The sequence below is a fragment of the Cheilinus undulatus genome, linkage group 1, assembly GCF_018320785.1.
Source record: "Cheilinus undulatus linkage group 1, ASM1832078v1, whole genome shotgun sequence".
In the NCBI taxonomy this organism is placed as follows: Eukaryota; Metazoa; Chordata; class Actinopteri; order Labriformes; family Labridae; genus Cheilinus; species Cheilinus undulatus.
The window spans coordinates 51565880-51585118 of record NC_054865.1 but is presented as its reverse complement, the minus strand read 5'-3'; the positions used below and the strand labels follow the sequence as shown (position 1 = coordinate 51585118).

The 19239-nt window shown below is 39.3% G+C and overlaps 1 protein-coding gene across 1 annotated transcript in view; it reads left to right on the top strand.

The window, feature by feature from the left end:
* The window catches only part of chrna7a (cholinergic receptor, nicotinic, alpha 7a (neuronal)), a 42007-nt gene that overhangs the window by 557 nt on the left and 22211 nt on the right, over window positions 1-19239 (top strand). The window contains exons 2-5 of the mRNA XM_041788273.1: window positions 5580-5719; window positions 5814-5858; window positions 12533-12642; window positions 18567-18646. Coding sequence (XP_041644207.1) covers window positions 5580-5719; window positions 5814-5858; window positions 12533-12642; window positions 18567-18646 — 375 coding nt within the window. The remainder of the gene's footprint in view (window positions 1-5579; window positions 5720-5813; window positions 5859-12532; window positions 12643-18566; window positions 18647-19239) is intronic.

Here is a 19239-nt window from a genome sequence, read left to right as displayed (position 1 = left end):
GGTTGGCGGCAGAAAGGTTGGCCATTAAACAGCATGCTGTTGTCATGCATATTTCATGGTAAATATTCGCAATGAGCATTGTGTTTGCCTGCTAAAAGTCAGCAGGATGACTTTTTTTTTTAGTTTTTAAAGTGTTATATCAGCATATAAGAGGTAATATGTTGTCCACAGGGGGCGCCAAAATCAACACAATCTAAGGATCCTTCACAGGGGCTTTAGAGGAGTACCCTGTCTGAGAGGGGTCTGGCTACAGACCAAACATCTCTGTCAGAACAAAAGTGCTGCAGTTTGCCAGTACAATGTACAGATTACTTTTTTTTATTAAGCTTTATTCATAAACAAAGTCTGGCAGCTATGTTAATTAAATAACAACATGAGAGACATCGCAAACTCAGTGACATTTCATAAATGAAACATAGGAAAAGGCCAGAAATTTAATCTGGGATTAGATTATGACTGTTTTAGAAGTAGTTGCATTAACGGTTTCTTGCTAAGTTTTGTTAATTTTAGCTAATGCTAACATCTACGCAAGATGTGTAGTTAACATTGCTACGTAAGCCAATATAGCCAAGTTAGCTTTAGCAATATGAGCTTTAACAAATGTAGCTACGTAGATAACTTAGCTTTGTAGCTTCATTCATGTAGACATCCATGGGTGTTGTGAGCTTAGCTTTAGCAAGGTTAGCTATGTAGCTATTTTATCCATGTAGCTTAAGCAGCTATCAGAGCTACGTTTCCAACGTTAGAAAGTTTTTAATGGAGGACAAGATATTTTGCTGTAATCAGGTTTTGCAGGTCAGGTATTAAAATCTTAACTTTTCATATTACCTCACCTTAGGCCTTACCCTAAACAGAAGATAAGTTTGATTTTCTTCGGAAAGTTCTTGCACGTATTTCTGTTACGACAGAGATGGTGTCCCACATTAATAGTCTGTGAAGGGGGGTGTCTGAGATGTCAGCCAGACTGTCTTGCCCTTTATTGTGGCCCCTTGATTTTTAAATGAGCCTCAGAATGATGCTCTACTACTTTTTCAGCATTTTTGTGTATATACTCATTCAAAATCTTTGCAGGAAGTTATAAAGTCTACCACTGTAAATTGATCATTACCTCCGCCAAGGAGGTTATGTGATCGGCAGGGTTTGTTTGTTTGTTAGATTGTTAGCAACATAACTCAAAAAGTTATGGACGGGTTTTGATGAAATTTACAGGAAATGTCAGAAACGGCGTAAAGGATTCTTTACCATTGGGAGATAGGGCTAATGGCGGAGGTCTGCGCTCTCCGAGTGCCTTTCTAGTTGACTTTTGGGCTTCTTCAGGTCAAATTTGCTAGCTAAAAGTGAGCAGGATGACTTTTTTTGGTTTTTCTGTGCTCCAAACTCAGTACAGATTGGGTTAAAGATAACAGTAACCACTTTTTAAAGGCATCAAAATCAAACAAATTAAATGTACTCTTAGGAGCTTAAAGACAGTACTACTCTACAGAACTGTCCAAATAGACATAGAACTACACAAACCCCCTCCACCACTGTTGTTTAGAGGGTACAAAAGACTGAATGATGCTGACTGACCCTGTGTAAACGTGAATAAGAAGATTTGCAGCTGTTGGAGCGTCTTGGCTCTGCGATAAATCTCTCTCCTAGACCAAAGCTGTTCTGCTGCTGTGCAATTGAATAAGAAAAAAGGGCCTTGTTTGCCCCTAGATCGTCATTATCTGCCTTGTCCGGTGTATTGTCTTATGGATTAAACAGTGCCTTCTATCGGAATTGGGTTTATCCATGTATAAGGAATGTGACATGTTTTGGTGCAGAAGAAGAAATAAATAGATTTAAAACTACTGTACTGCTTCTCTCAAGGAAAGTAAATAAACCAGGATAAAACATATACAATTAAAACTAAATACAGAAAATGCATTACTGGTTCAATGAAGTAGTAAGATGTGCATCATTAAGGTTTAGTGTAAAATTTTCAAAGTATAAATGCAAAGCAAGTCTAAGTGTTTAATACAATGTGTGGGCTAACCTCTGCACCTGCAGCATTTGCTCATGCACATGGCTTATCAAAAAAAAAAAAAAAAAAAAAACAGCAAGGCATGCATACAGTACATACATTTTGTTTTAATCAATTTTCCAGAAGTAGCACTGACATGTTTATTTTTGGATGAATTAGCTTGTTATCTTTCTTTGTTATCCTGAGAAAAGCAATAAGTAAGTTCAAGCCTTGAGGAAATGACAGAAATTTGCTCGCTACCACAGGAAATGTAAGTAAAATAAAATGGTTGATTTATGTCAGCATTGGGCTTCCATACATGCATAGAGTTTTGCCTTATTTTTATCCGGGCACACCCCTTCAGATTTTCTGTGACATTTTAACCAAAATTCATCATCAGAGTTTTCAATATGCATGTGCAATTTAAAGTGCACATGAGTTTGTGTGATTATTTTGGCGCTATTGCAAATTTGATATTAATTACTGTATTGAAGGGGATAATCATTTTTATGGCAATCGTATTTTATATAAGAAAAACATACATTTAGGAAAGCAGGACTTTTTATTCATAAAATCTCTGAATCTCTGCTGCAATAAGAATAAAGAAATATTGCAACTTTTGCGATTTGTAAATTGCAGCAGGCCATAGTACGATTTAATCTAATTTGCAATTAATTGCCCAGCCCTATTTTCTATGCATGTAAACATACAGACTGATCTACTTGACTTAGAGATAAATGTTTTCACAGCTACAGCAATAAAAAAGTTTTTGCATGTACCACCTTCTGAGCCGCTCAGGCTCTTCAGTCTGCACTTTTTCATGCACTATTAATTAATATTTCCTTGAGAGAGATGCATGGAGTATCAGATGGAGAGAAATCATATTAGTTAGTGTCCACACATGCACATCTAAACGTTTGAGCGCATGCCTGTGGCACTTAGAGTTGTCATCCATCTCTCTGACAATATTAAGGCTGTTCTCTTTATTTGATTAACAGTAGAAAGGCTTTACTTCCCCCTTTAATGGCTCTTTCAGCTACATGCAAACATGTTAGAAATGTCCTGAGAACATCTTAGGAGAATAACACTTTTTGTCATGTTGCTGCTGCTCATAGTGAAATTTGATTATGGTGGAATTGGGAGGGGGATTCAGCCGTGGACAAAGACGAGCTTTTAGCCATCTTTCACTTCTTGTGAAAGAACCGGATGTAACAGAAAGCAGGGGAATGTGGAGATGTCTAGAGACAACAAGCTCTCTGCCAAATCATTGGGATAATGTGCCTCTCATAGGTGGTTTAAAATAATTGGGTTACAGCCATTAGTAAAGTGAACATTTGCTGCCAAAAATGCTCTATAACTCATGAGAGGAGACAGGAGTGTGTTAAAATGAGAGGCAGGTCTGATTTGAGATTGCACAGTGAGATGAATGAAGTCCAGGTTTTGTATTTGGATGATTGCGATGCTCAGGGAGCAAGTGTTCCACCACTGTACACTGTGTTAGGGTCTGGCAAAAGAGCTTTAAGGCTTTAAATTACAAAAAATAAAGCCAAAAAATAAACGAAATGAGAAAAGTTTAAAGTGAGTGAAGTTTCTGCAGACAGACGTAATGGCCGTTTGCATTAGGTTTGAGGTGCATCAGCAGCTGTCAGAGGGGCCTCAAGCAGGAGTGTTGAGTTACATATTAAAGGGTGTGAGGTCAAACTGGAGTGGTTCTGAAAAACCTGGGAGTTGAGCAATACAGCTTAGAGAGAGAGGAGGGACAAGATTACATTTGTTAGGGAGTAAAAATGATTAAGACACTCAGAATCTGGTTGGATGATGAAAGACATCAGAGAAGAAGAGATGTTTTTTGGGGGTGTAAGTAAATATCCTCGACCAAGTAGTGTGATAATTTTCAAATTAAAGCCATAAAAGGTGTTTTTCCAGCCTTGTTTAAGAGCAGTCTAGCCACTCCCCAGAATGTCCACCACACCCCCTTTTTGACTGGGAGAAGCAGCAATAAACCCAGAGTAGAGCAGGCATCAGTGACAAAAGAATGATACTGATTAAGTTAGATGCAAAATAAAGGAGGAGCTGGAGTGTTGCAAAAAGTGGCTAGCAGAGGGACCGGCGAGGAAAAGCAGGCTAGAGCAGTATAAAAAAGGCAGCATGAGTGTGATTAGCCAATCACGTGCTTAGAAGGAATCAACTCGCTGTCAGCTCATTTGAGTTTGTGTGAGATTAGCTGATCTTAATTAAATGGCAGCACTTGGCTGGGCTTTCAAATGAGACCATGTTTGTGTCTGTAGTACCAGGCACCATCCCATAGGGGGCGGAAGTGTCTGACTGGCACTAATGCCACTTTGATATTTGGTCGTTGATTTGCGTCCTTTTTGAGTTGGATGTGGTGAAGGTAAAAATGGTTTATTTTGGCTTGTAGCTGAGCTTCTTCTGTTTAATTTGATGTGTAACATGACTAGCTTTGTGCAAAAATAGAGTGCACAGAGTAAGTATGTTTGGCTCAAGGCGAGCAGGACCAAATTTGGTCCCGCAAGGGCTTTAGGGGTTAAAAGGCTCTGTAGTTCACAATCTACAGCAGTGCTAGTCTGTATAGCTCAGGTAAGCACTAAAGCTGCACGTGCCTACTAACTTATTTTGACTTGTCACTCTGATTGGCCCATAATAAATAGACTGATAGATTGTTCGTCCAATCACCTGCAGAGAATTTTTGAACAGTCCTGCCCTTCCCAACTGCTTTGTTTGGGAGCTTTCCCAGATGAATGTGAAATAAATCCAATGCAATGGATATATGAAACAGTCTGGCATGTAAGGTTTAGTGTCTTAACAACTATCAAACAAATTGTTACATAATTTTATAGACATTCTTGTTCTCTGGAGGATAATATCTACTGATTTTGGTGATCTCTTAAATTATCCTAGTGATGTAAAAAGAGATTGATCAAAACTCATTTTGTCAAAACTTGCAGTTTTGGCCATATTGGCTTGATTTATGTGATATTTTCCAGAGATTCTAGGTGACTCTTTAAGCTCTTTAATCAGCAAAGGTGCAGATCCTTATTTTTTACACATTAATCACAAAACTTTGGATTCCGCTGCTCATGACTGTGGTGTTTCTGAATGATGTTCACTTCATGAGTTGTTATTGATTTACCATTCATGTGGTAAGGACACTATATTGATACAGACTGAGTAGTTATTGAACACTAGACCATGACAGACAATGGCACTAATTGATCTCTGCTCTGTTTTTTTTTTTTGTTTTGTTTTGGGGTTTTTTTTTTGGCGTGATTGTCTCTTAGTCGTGGTCATCACGTCTTAACTCTTTTCTGTGTACTGATAGAAGCTCTTCTTGGAAAGGAAACTACCAGTTACATAAGACAATCAGTGAGCAGAGTGCAGGCTCAGACAGTCATTAAGTTCAGCGTTTATTTAAAAGGGTTTAATTGTGCAGAAAGAAAACTGTGCAGATGGGAGTTTGGAAATGAAATTGAAAAATAAATTGTCAGTAGAAGTCCCTAACAGTGTTTATTTGATTTTCTCTGGGGTCATTATGTAAGTATATTGACCATCTATGTTTCTCTGTCTTCTGTAGAATCTCTGCAGGGCCCAAACCAGCAGAGACTGTACAAGGAACTGATGTCAGATTACAACCCGCTCGTCAGACCAGTCCAAAACGATTCTCAGACGCTCACTGTGAACTTCGGACTCACTCTAATGCAGATCATGGACGTGGTTGGTCAAAAGCGTAAATTAAAACGTTGCATGAATCTCCCATATTGTTATACACTGAACATGTCTTTGAATGCTTTTCACATTCTTCTTACAGGATGAGAAGAACCAAGTTTTGACAACCAACATTTGGCTACAAATGGTAAGACCCTCTGTATGATGTATGTACTGAATTGTGTGTTCTTAGAGAGTGATTTTTTTTATTATTACTTTGTATCATTATTATTATTTTGCCTAATTTACTGTTATTGGTTACTTAAATTCATATAGCTACATTTTCTCCTCTCTCTGTTTGTCTCTTTGTGTGAGTGGAGACGGAGCCCTGAGCAACGTCATCCCCCTTCCCCTCCTGCTTTTCTTATATTGCATCTCTATTGGTTAAAAGTCGTACACAGAAACAAATGCACTGACACAGACACGTTGAGTCAACCGTAGCCCTTATGGGTTGGATTTGGCAGAACGAGGAGGAGAAAATATCCTCACTTTATTCTGTGCTCTTTTTTACGGGGAGGGAATAGGTCGAGGAGGTCAGCCATTATTTTGGCTGCCCTCAACAGTCAGCCAAAATGATGAAAAGACAAAAGATGAAAGTGCTCAAGGTTCCACCAATCAGGACATAAAAGGAGAGAAAAAAGCACTGACCAATAAAATAAGAAAATCACAAATAAATAAGTCTAAATCAAGCTAGGGTAAAAACAAGTCTGAAGTGTAAGAATTAACTCATGGATTAACTAAGAAAAAACCAAATGTGTTAAAAGTATGGCTACAGTTTTTTCTGATCAGTGACAGCAACAACTTTGTCCTACACCTGTGGACTGAAAACCTTCATCCAGGGGGACAAGCTGAAATTCACAGTGCATCGGGTGGGAATCACCATTAAAGACAGCGTTAGCTGACCACTGTAACTGTCCAGTATACAGGGATGCTGGGTAGAGCTACATCCCTCTACACTAGATAGTTACAGCAGCTTTTCTTGTCTTTAGCTACAGTATTGTGGGGTTTATGTATACATTCATTTGATGAGAGAATTAAACCACCCTGGTGGTCTTGTTTGGTGACTTTGGTGTCACCTTATTTAGTTCTCATTGCAACGACAGTACTCCAGGAAGTGAGGCACACAGCAACCGCTATTATAAACCGAGATTTTTATCCATATGAAGCAAACAAGATGTTCCTAGTCATAAGTGAAATTGATACACTTTTAGATTAATTTTCTGAGCTTTGGACAATGCAAACCACTGATTTCCTGCTGTTTTAAGTTCTCATAAAAAGCTGTAAAAAGTTGTTTGTTGCTGTAGCTTAATGTTGCATGTACAGTACAAATATAACAACAGTATGCAGTAACTTATTATGCCTCCATGCTGTCAAAAGAGAAGAAACCTGTCCTTGTGTTTTGGGTTGTATTAATGTCAGAGCCAGTCTTGTGGAAGGTTAAATGGTAAATGGACTTGAGCTTGTAGAGCACTTTTCTAGTTGTCTGATCACTCAAAGCGCTTTTACACCACAGGTCACGCCTAACCCCTCCCACCCCACCCTTTCTCCATTCACTCAGTGTTCACACACTGATGCCAGAGGGCAAATTGGGACAAATTACCCAAGGACACAATGACATGTGACTGTAGCAGCTAGGGATTGAACCTTCAGATTGTGGGACATCTACCTCTACCTAGTGAGCCACAGTCACAGCATCCTGTGATTCTCTTAAAAACTTAAAATCTTAAAAAGCAGAAATGACCTCTGACTCAAAGATGAACTGATTCGACTGGAAGTGTAGGTTGAAGGTCAAGGTTATTGAGCCTCATGCTTATCCCTTGCTTCTCAGGCCATTCTTGGGCATGCAGCATCTCTACAACACTTTGAGTCTCACAGCAAGAAGGTTACTGGTTCGAATTTGGGATCCTTCAGTGCAGTTTGCATGTTCTCCCTGAGCATACATGGGTTCTCCCCAGGTACACTGGCTTCCTCCCACAGACCACAGACATGCTTGATAGGTTAATTAATGACTCTGAATTTGCAGTTGAAGTACATGTGAGCATGCCTGGTTGTCTGTCTCTATATGTCAGCCCTGCAGCTGACTGGTGACTAGTCCAGGGCGTACCCCGCCTCTCGCCCAATGCTTGGATAGGCTCCAGCCCCTACACAATGGATGGATGGATAGATAGAACTGTAAGAGGGATTTTCTTCAAACTGCTAAGAAAGAAAATTGACTCATGGATCAGCTGTATAGACTTTGGAGGTTAAAAGTCAAGGTTAAAGTTCATTTGCGTCCCTTGCTTCTGGACGCATTACCTCTAGAACACTTGGCAGGATATTTTTCAAACTTTGCACGGAAGTCCACTCTGACTCGAGAATAGAAATTATAAGAAATTAGAGCCTTATGTTCTTCCTTTGCTTGTGAACAGGATGTCTACAGAAAGTGGATAGAAAGAAAGATTTTTATCAAACTTTACACAAATGTCCACCCTGATGTCCAAAACTGAATCAGTTCGTTCTTGAGGCAAAGGTCAAGTCATCGTGTCACATGGTCTTTTTTTAAAAATGAGATTTCTATGAATCACTCTGCCACAGAAACCCTCCGTGGCCTTTCTTCTTGACACACCGCTCCACAGTAATTCTAACTTTTCAGAGGCTGGCTGTGTCTCACTGGTAGAGTCGGTCCTCTTTCAACTGGAAGGTCAGCCGTGTGATTCCCAGCTCCCGCAGGCACTGGTCCATGTTCTCTTGGGCAAGACACTTAACACCAGTTTGCTTCCACTGCTGCTTCAGAGTCTTTTTAATGTGTATGGATGCAAATTAAAAGGATTAATTAGTACTGATAGGCATTTTACAAAGCAGCATTCACCATCAGTCTGTGAAAGTTGAGTGAATTGGTGTGAAAGTGTGGCTTGTGTGACCCCCGCTGTAAGTAGTCAGACGACCAAAAAGTGCTAGAAAAGATCAGTTCCATTTGCCATCAACCATGTTTCAGCCAGGTAAAAGTCCAACTTTTTTTAAGAAACAGAAACAGAACTTCCCCAGTGCAACTTCCCCCCATTTATTCCAGTGCATCTTATGGCGTTATTTGGTTAAAATGTATCTTTGCAGTCTTAAAGTCACGTGCAACCTTCCACAGCAGCTATATATCCTGTTTTGCAGTGATATCAAATGTTTGAACATGATACTTCATCACAGTCCTGTCCATGGTAGGTCGCTATTTCCCTGCTGCTGCATCGTCAGCATGCCGTGTTCAAGGCTGTGTGCTCTGTTTTAAATCACCATGTAGATACACAGCAGCAGCCTCACTAAATCTCTCTCAGTCCACACCCTTTGAAATCGACTGTAACTCTTCAATATAAGATAGTGCAGACAGCATCAGAAGTATCTACTGTCTGGCAGCTTTGATATAGCTTCTGTCAGGTTAGTCTGCCTGTGTGGGAAACAGGGAGAGCGTTGTGATCATCTGCAAAAGTTACTCAAAGATTGTTTCGTAAGATTAAACTTTAACTGATTTTTGCATGAGAGTAATTATCTAAAGCAACTTACACAACATGGACAGAGATATTTGGCCACACCTGTTAGTTATTGAATTCAGGTGTTTTATTCAGACCTGTTACCACAGCTGTGTAAAATCAAGCACCCAACATTTGTGATACAAAATGGGTCGTTCTGAAGAGCTCAGTGATTTTGAGCATGGTACTGTTGGTGTAATGGTAAGGTGGATGAATACTTTTGTCAATATGGTGTATTTGCTTGTGAAATATGAAAGGAGGGGCGGGGGAAGAGTAGAAATTATCCTCCTATTTCGTTCTTTTCTCCCAGTTTAGTTTGCATACAGGGTAAGGACAGGTACAGATGATGCAGCTGCATTGTCATCTACAACAGCTGGAGACCCCTGCAAGTTATGGCAGGCACTTCTGATTCAATTTTATCCCTGGCTTTTACATTAACAAGCACCATAAGGTTATCAAAAAAGCCAGCACCTCTCCAACTATCATCACTGCTGGATCCATAGCTTCCTCTCCATCAGACCAAGTAGTAAGAGCTCACACTGTCACTGTGTATTATTCCAAAAACCGTGGTTTAACAGAGGTGCTTTACTCAGTCAATTTCATTTTTACACCCTCTATACAAAAGATGATTTATCCACTACCTCAGATACATGGGTGACAGGACATCCTCTATCCTCTATATCGACAGTGATTTTATCTCTCACTATCTCAGTGAAACACACTGTGCAATGATAAATTTGATTTACTTTCATATCTCAAAAACCAAAGATGTTTTCAGCCACCTTTATATCTCAACATGTTCAGATGGATTACCACAGAATCCTGAGAAATGGTCTCACAATCTAAAGAAGACGTTTTTGAATAAAGTTTTCTAATAGCTATGTTCATTTTCCTTCAGATATTTTTGGATGCTTAATGATGGGTTGAATTATGATATCACATTTCAAATTCGTATATTTCAAATCAAGCTCCCAGAGTCTAAAATTCACAAAACAATCATGGCAAGGAGGGAGGAATTTAAACGTTGTGGTGGTCCTCTGACTTTTCCTCTCGAGCTCCCAGCATGCTCTTTTTTTCACAAAGCAAAATGTCACACAACTGGAGTTATTACCATGACATTTACAACAAAAATTAACTCCCTATTAATGGTGGATTTTATTAGCTTCGATAAGCCTTGGACTTTTTCCCATTTCCAAGTGCAAAATCATTTGCATTCCCAGCAGTCTCAGCTGTATTGCCTGCTTGCACTAATTAGCAAATATTAGCATGCTATCAAGCTGATCTAAAGAGGTGAACACGGGAAACAAAACTGCTTATATTAGGGAAGCACAATATTATGGGCATGCTATTGGAATCAATGTGGTGGAATTCTGGCCCATTCTTCTTAGCAGAATTGTTCTAATTCAGCCACATTGGAGGGTTTTTGAGCATGCATCTCAGTCAGACTTTAACTGGGCAAATCAAAAACCTTAATTTAAAAAAAAAAAGCCACTTCAAGAACTAATGGCCGGACATTCTCCAGGATTTTCATGTAGAGAGCAGAATCCATGGTTCCATCAATTATGCCATATTGTACAGGTCTTAAAGCAGCCTCATTAACAACAGCTGGAGACCATCACACTACCACCACCATGTTTGACTGTTAGTATGATGTTTGTTTTATGAAATGCTGTGTAAGTTTTACTTAAGATGTAACAGGACACACACCTTCCAAATTTTTTCCCGTCAGTCCACAGAATATTTTCCCAAAAGTCTTGGGGATCATCAGGATGGTTTTTGTCAAACGTGAGACGAGTCATGGTGGATTTTTTTCGTCAGCAGTAGTTTTGGCCGTGGAACTCTCCCATGGATGCCATTTTTGCCCAGTGTCTTTCTTATTGTTGAATCAAGAACCCTGGCCTTACCTGAGTGAAGTAAGGCCTCCAGGTGTTTAGATTTTGTTCTGGGTCCTTTGACCACCTGGACATCGATGCGCTCTTGGAGAAATTTTGTTGGGCTAGCCTCTCCTGGAAAGGTTCAACACCATTCCAAGTTTTCCACATTGGTGGACCATCGCTGTCACTGTGGTTTGCTGCAGTCCCAAAGCCTTGGAAATGGGAATTTTTGGGGGAATTTCAGGATTAGACTGTCCTTTGAAATTTTCCAAAATTTCATGGAATTTTCAGGGAATTTGTTTAGATGTTTGGGGACTTTTCCATCTATTTCATGGTATTTGGTGAATGAATCTGTAAATTTTAAGAAATTTGTTTGTAAATCTTTGGGGAAATTTGCCTAAAATGTCAATGTATTTACAAGCCATTTGGGGGAAATGTTAATGGAGTGGCCTTATCAAAAAGTTTCCCTGAAACATTTGGGGGGTATTTGAACAAAATTTTAGGTACTTTTTATGGGATACTTCTCACAAAAATTTTAGGAAGTTTTTGGATTTTCAGGGAATTTTGGGGGATTTTGGGAAGAAAAATTTCTAAGAAATTCAGAACTTTTTGTGGCAATTTTGTTTATGCTTGGCCTTAACAAGTCCTTGTTATCATCATTAAATAATATGAAAAATGACTTCTTCATCCCTCTGTTAATGGCTGATACCATTTTTTACTGACTAAAGGACCCAACAACTGGCCGACACACGGCCAAACATCCGCTCTAAAACCGATCCAGTGCTGTATTTTCCACAGAAACAGGAACTTCAGGAGATTTATGGACATGATTTTTGGTCATTCCTGTTCCAAGAAAAGGCTGAACTCTTAAACATATCAGGTCCTACTCGCCCCGAGTAAGTGGGAGAAACTAATATGCATTCCAAATAAAAGCTCAGGTCTCAGGAGCTAAAGGCAAGCAAAATAAAAATCCAAGGCACCTGATATTTAATATTTTCTTTGTTTTAATCACCAAAAATTGCAGGCGAACACCTGGACAGTGCCTCAGTTGCACAAAGCCATTGCCAAAGATTTGGTATGTTTTGGAGAAAGCTTATTTAGAAACAACATCTTGTTCAGTCTTGTATTCTGTGTTCTGTCTGGATTACAAAAGTTCCTTGGATTTATAAGAAAGAAAATGTGTCCTCCCTGGATTTCAGTGAATCTTGGCACACAGTTTGAACTCAGCTCTCTTGGCATGTCGCTGCATAATTCTACCTACAGCTGCTGTCACTTACATTTACTTTATCCATTATAGAAACCACAACTGCCACTGAAAACATCCTACAGAATTAAACCTCAGCTTTGATAAATGTGTTTAAGACTAAAATCCCAGAGCTCCATAAAGGTTTAAAGGATGTATTAAAGGTATTCTGTCAAATACAACTAAAACATGATGTTCTCATATACCACAGTTCTGGAATGATTCGTACCTGCAGTGGGATCCAGAAGAGTATCCAGGTGTGACCAATGTGAGATTTCCCGACCACCTCATTTGGAAGCCAGACATCCTGCTGTATAACAGGTAGGTATTGTGAGGGCAGATCTGCTGCACTGTAATTGGATATGCATGGTGTCACACTCAGCATTCATACAGCGTCCTTCACAAGACACCAGGGGGGGATGTCAGAGAGGATAAGATACCTTTGTGTTTTTGTGATGCAGAGTAAAAAACAAAGATTGTGACGAGACATCAAGTTAGTGGTGATGTGATAGACTTTAGGAGCTAGAATCACATTAAAACAGACAGGTTTACCGTATTCTGGCTTTCTATATTCAGTAGTTAAAGATCAAAGTAGTAATAAAAAAGTGACTTATAGTTTTATCTTTGGAACAAAAACATATTTAAAACTAAGCCAAGTTATGAGCAGAAAGCTGTAATCAACTTTTTTCAGTTTGTAAATAAAGGATATAGGAGAGAATTTGAGTCAAATGAACAATGGGTTTTGGTGTAATCATCTTTTTGTTTGTTTTTGCTTATATTCATATTCATATTACAAGGTACCACAACAAAAACTGAAAAACAAAAGAAAAAAACTGTGACATATCGACTATAAAAAGTATTCACCCTCTTTTCTGTTTACTTGATGTTATAAATAAATAGTCGTCAATATAATTTGTGATTGACCTAATTCATCAGATGTACAGCCAGTTGGTGCTAGTAGTCTCCCAACTAGCCAAATGGGGATCACCTGGGTGCAGTGACACCTGTGTCTGGAAGGTCCTCTGGTGAGTCAGTATTCCTGGCTACCATTACACCATGAAGACAAAAGAACACTCAAAGCAACTCAGAGAAAAGGTTATTGAAAACACAAGTCAGGGGATGGATACAAAAAAAATCCAAGGCACTGAACATCCCCTGGAGTTCAGTTAAATCCATCATCAAGAAATGGAGGGAATATGGCATATGTGTAAATCTGCCTGGATCAGGCTGTCCTCACAAACTGTGTGACTGTGCAAGATGGAGACTAGTGAGAGAGGCCACCAAGACACCTATTACTCACTATTCAGATGGGAGAGACTCTGCTACAACAACTGTTGGCCGGGTTCTTCACCAGTCAAAGCTTTATGGGCGAGTGGCAAAGAGAAAGCCACACATCACTACAAACGCACCAGCCTGACTGTGAAGCACAGTGGTGGCAGCATCATGTTGTGGGGATGCCTCTTGGCAGCCATGGAAGGCTTGTAAAGGTAGAGGGTAAAATATAGGAAATCTTAGAAGACAATCTTATTCAGTCTGCAAGAGAACTACAGCTTGGGCAGAGGAGAAAATTTATTTTCCAGCAGGGCAATGACCTGAAGTATACAGGGAAAGCTACACAGAAATGTTTCAAAGATATCAAGGTGAATGGTGTGGAGTGGCCAAGTCAAAGCCCAGACCTCAGTCCAATAGAGAATTTGTGGCTGGACTTGATAAAAGACTGTACACCAATTCCAGTGCAACCTGACAGAGCTTGAGCAGTTTTGCAAAGAATGGAGTATAATTGCAGAGTCTAGATGTGCAAGCCTGATTGAGACCTATCCACACAGACTCAGTGCTGCAATTGCAGCCAGAGGTGTATCTACTAAATACTGACTTGAAGAGGGTGAATATTTATGCCGTCACTTAATTTATTTTCTTTGTGGGATGCTAGAGGTTTTCCTCGCCACTGTAACGAGACAAAACACCACAAGTGCTTATAATAATACATAAAAGAGCACAGTCTAGGCCTACCCTCTTTGTCAAGTGTCTTGAGTTAACCTTGGTTCTTACTCAGAGCTAAACGAGAGATTGAGAGATGCAGTTCTGTGTTACTCTAGTGGTTTTTCACGTTTGTTGTCTGTTATTATGTTGGTTGGTGCCAATCGTGTTAGCTTTATAATTATCTTTTCTTTTTGAGTCAATTTTCTAAAGATTCTGACACTGTAGAATTTATTTTTCCATCTTATTTCTGACAGCAGGGCTTGAAGCTTTGTTGTTGAAGTTCTTTTAGCTCTTGGTTGACGTTCAGAAACATGCCTTCGAATGGAGTGGCACACAAAGCCTTACAGAGCAATTCTTCTTGTAGATTTTCATAATGGTATCTAAAAAAAAGACACAGCCACCCAATACTACATGACAATAAGTGGCAAAAAAACTTCTGATAACTTTGCTGAATCTGACCTGAGACACTTTATGATCAAACCACAAGATGCAGATAGCCAGAAGGCCAAACCCATCTATTTAACATATTTCTTAGAAAACAAGCAGTAAAAAAAACGTTATTTTGATCCAGAGGGGAACTTTGCCTTTACTAGAACAGAGCTGAATGAAAAATATATATGTTCAGGTGCCTACATGTCAGACCCTTATGGAAAATTCATTAGTCTAACTATTTTATAGGTTCTGGAAAGCATCAAAGTGAATGTTGTCACAGGATTCGATCAGACTATCCTGAAGGGAGAGAGAGTCCCACAAGCAGAAAATGAGAGAAAGACAAACCCCAACTACTCTACAAAACAAACATAAATAGAACTGTTTTGGAACAACGAGACGGCATAAATACATCTTATTTCTTCTCCAAAATGAGTGGCTGTTATATCAGTTTTTATTTGTTTTAAACATTAATCAGAAATGCTCCTATAAGATATTTACCATAACAGGGTTCTTTAGTGTAAATAACCTGGTTAGGCAGTTTTGTACAGTAGATTTTGCTTGTTATACCAAATGGAGGTGCAGCTAGTCATGTTGAAAGTGTAACTTTAAACCAGTAACTCAGGACAAGTTATCTGAATAGGATTAAAGTCCAAGCAGCAGTCTCTATGGTCAGAAATGAGTGCAAAAACTGCAGTTCCTGGAGTGTCCAATCAAGGCTGTCTGCAGAAGCCAGGCAGTTACATACATTCAAAAACACTCATTTTTACAGCAGTAATCGACATGTTACTGCCAGATTCATTCTGAAAAGCTCATGTCTGTTTAGGTGCAAACAGTACAGAGAGTTAGCTGTTACTAAGAAATGGTTTAAGATGGAACCACCCACCATGGAGGAATGGATCGGATCTGGTCTAAATAAATTGAGTATGTAAAACCGAATATGTAGAACCTAATACATGTGATAATACACTTTCACCATTTCTTTTTTAAATACTTGGATATATTCCTCTGGATATAACTCCCTTCCTCCTTTGGTTCTGTTGTTCTTATGTTGATATGACTGAGTGTTTAAAACATAGAAACAGAAAATTATATGTTGAAGGACCTTCTGACTTTTAACAAATGTCATCCCAACTTCCAGTAGGAGGGAGGCAACTATTTAAGGGATAATGCTCTCAAGGTAAACCAAGGAAAGTCTGTAATGCTGTCAATACAAAATGTAAAGGAAAGTGTTATACATTGCTTGTCCAATAAAAAGAAAAATGTAGTTTTTTCCCTTTGATTTAATTCAAGAAGTGAAACTTCCATTTATTTTAGATTCATCATTGCAAGGTGAAATATTTCAAGACTTTTTTGTTTTAATGCTAATGATTAGGGCTTACAGCCTGTAAAAATCCAAAATCCACTATCTCAAAATATTTGAATATCTCAATACATCAGTCCAAAAAATGATTTATCCAGAAAATGTTCTTCTTCGGGAAGTGTATGCTCATTTATGCACTTAGTACCTGGTTGGGGCTTCTTTTTAAAATGACTGTATCTATGTGATGTGGCATGGAGCCAATCAGTTTGTGGTACTGCTGGGGTGTCATGAAGCCCAGGTTGCTCTGACAGCAGCCTTCAGCTCGTCTGGATTGTTGAGTCAGGTGTCTCTCACCTTCCTCTTCATAATATCCCAGAGATTCTCTATGGGCTCCAGGTCAGGTGACCTGGCTGGCCAATCAAACACAGTAACACCATGGTCAATAAACCAGTCTCTGGTAGTTTTGGCTTCACTGTGGGCAGGTGCCAAGTCCTGCTGGAAAAGGATATCAGTATCTCCATAAAGCTTCACAGCAGATGGAAGCATGAAGGTCTCTAAACTGTCCTAGTAGACGGCTGACAGCGTTGACTCTGGACTTGATAAAGACCAGTGGACCAACAGCAGCCAATGACATGGCACCTCAAACCAACACTGATTGTGGAAACTGGAAACAGTGGACTTCAAAGACCTTGGGTTCTGTGCCTCTCTGATCTTCCCCCAGACTCTAGGACCTTGACTTCCAAATGAAATTCAGAACTTACTCTCATCTGAAAACAGGACTTTGGATCACTGAGCAGCGGTCCAGTTCTTTCTCTTCTATTCTCTTCGGCCCAGGTGAGATGCCTATGACATCTGTGGTTCAGGATTGGTTCAACTCTAAGAACACAACACCTGTAGTCCATTTCCTGGACCTATCTATGTATGGTGGCTCTTGATCCACTGACTCCAGCCTCAGTCCACTCCTTGTAAAGCTCCCCTAAGTTATTAAATCCGCATCTTTGGACGATCCTCAGCAGGCTGAGCTCATTCCTGTTGCTTGTGCTTCTTTTCTTGGCACGCTTTTCCCTTGCAGTCAATTTCCCACGAATCTGATTTGATACAGTCTCTGAGAACAGCCTGTCCTTTCAGCAGTGACCTTCTGCGACTTACCCTCATTGTGAAGGGTGTCAGTGATTGTCCTCTGGACATTTGTCAAGTCAGCAGTCTTCCCCATGATTGTGGTTGTGTGTACTGAACCAGAGTGCGAAAATGCAGTCTCGGGACACCTTGCAAAGTAGACTTTTTTCACAGTATTCTAATATTTTAAGATAGTTGATTTTAGATTTTCATGAGCTGTAAGCTGTAATCATCAAAAGTTAAATAAAAATGTCATGAAATGCTTTACTTTGTGTGTGATGAATCCAGAATATATGGAAGTTTCAGTTTAACTTTAGATGCACTTGTACAGTATATACTTTAAATCACTTAATAATACACCGTGGGGGTTCAATATAGGGTTAAATTCAGGAGACTAAATGTGTGAATATGTTGGAAAATTCAGGTGTCAGCCCTTTTTATATAGTCTGAAACATATCAAAGATTTGTGAAGGATGTCAGAAAGAAAGTGATGCACAAAAATGAAAAAAAAAAGATAGATCCTTGTGTTTTGGTTAACAACCATACACTTGAATCCTTTTGAAACACCCTCAAATATCTCTTATTTTCTTACAGAAAAATGTCTGCCTGTCACATCAATATGTTGACTTATTGAAGGACGCATTCATCAGAAATGTCCTCTGAATTATAGGACGTTACACTGATGGGGCTTTTAAGAATAAGCGACCTGGTTTTTGAAGGGAATATTATGATTCAAGGTTAGTTGTGCAGTTTAAATATATTCAGTGCATTCTAAAGAGCGCTTTGTAGCAATAAATCATTTAGACAAATGAATAAAATTATGTAAAAAGATGGTACAAGGAGCATTTTATTGTAAGTCCCTAATGGAGAATGTTTGGAGATAACCATTAATCAATCTTTAAAAAAAAGATCTGAACAAATCACATTAGGTGCACTCTACTCTCCCAATGACTAATGAGGGAAAAGCATTGTGCTCCATTTGTCATTGTCCCTCTGAGTAAAGCCTTCATCAGAGACTCTTTGAATTTAACTCTGCTGCAAGAGGAGTTTCTCCTTTTTTAAGGCATTTCTTTAAACTTCAACTCAACCGTGCTTTAGTCTCTGGGGAGTTTTTTTTGGAGGGAGTGCATTGTGGGTAACAGAGGAGACTCAGGGTAACCGCTGAATAACCATCTCTGGGGAAAAGTTGTGACTCCTCTTTGTATACCTGCTGCTGCAGTAATGAGATGGAGAAATATTTGTGTTTTCCTACCACATCTGTTCCTCTCTTTGTTTGTGTTTCATCCACATTTATGATGCATCCTGGTCACCGACAGGGCTTTTAGCAAAGGTTGTTTCATGTATGAGTTCATAAAATGGCTTTTCATGCATAACTTTGCAGAACATAAATTCTGATGTAGCTAAATTTTCTCCACAGTGCAGATGAAAGATTCGATGCTACTGTCCGCACCAACATTTTGGTGAACCATTCAGGCGGGTGCTCCTATATACCACCAGGTAAGAGTCCTAAATACAGTAACTTTTCACCCAATGGCATCAAATCAAATCACACTTACTCCTCTGAATGTGTCTTCTGTTTATGGGTTATCGTGCACCTCACAGCATGAGACTTTCCCTGATGGACAGAGGAGCAGGGCTCTCATAGGGCAGAAAATGAACAACGTAGAAGTGGCCGGCAGCATAGAGTCAACACTATAAAGACAAATTCTGACTTCATATCAGTGCTTCAAGTATTTAATCAGAAAAGTGGCAGAGAACATACCAGCAAGCAGAAAACACAATGAAGGAATTTTACCTGGCCATCTGCGAGCAGTATGGCAGTGTGCAGGCAGCAAACCATGAGGGTCAACTATAAATAACTTCCTGTACCCTAGTAGTAAACACTAAGTTGTTATTGTGTTTTAAAGTCTGTGAAAGAGGCATTTTCTGACAGGATCTGATGAAACACATGCAGCATGCATTCTTTACCCGTTGGACATGTGCATCTCACATCAGCAAGTGCTTGGTCTGAACTGCTTCTTGTAAAATAGGATTTTTAATCACGTGATGTAATATCGTAAAGCATGGGAAAATTATGGGAAGGTTTAATG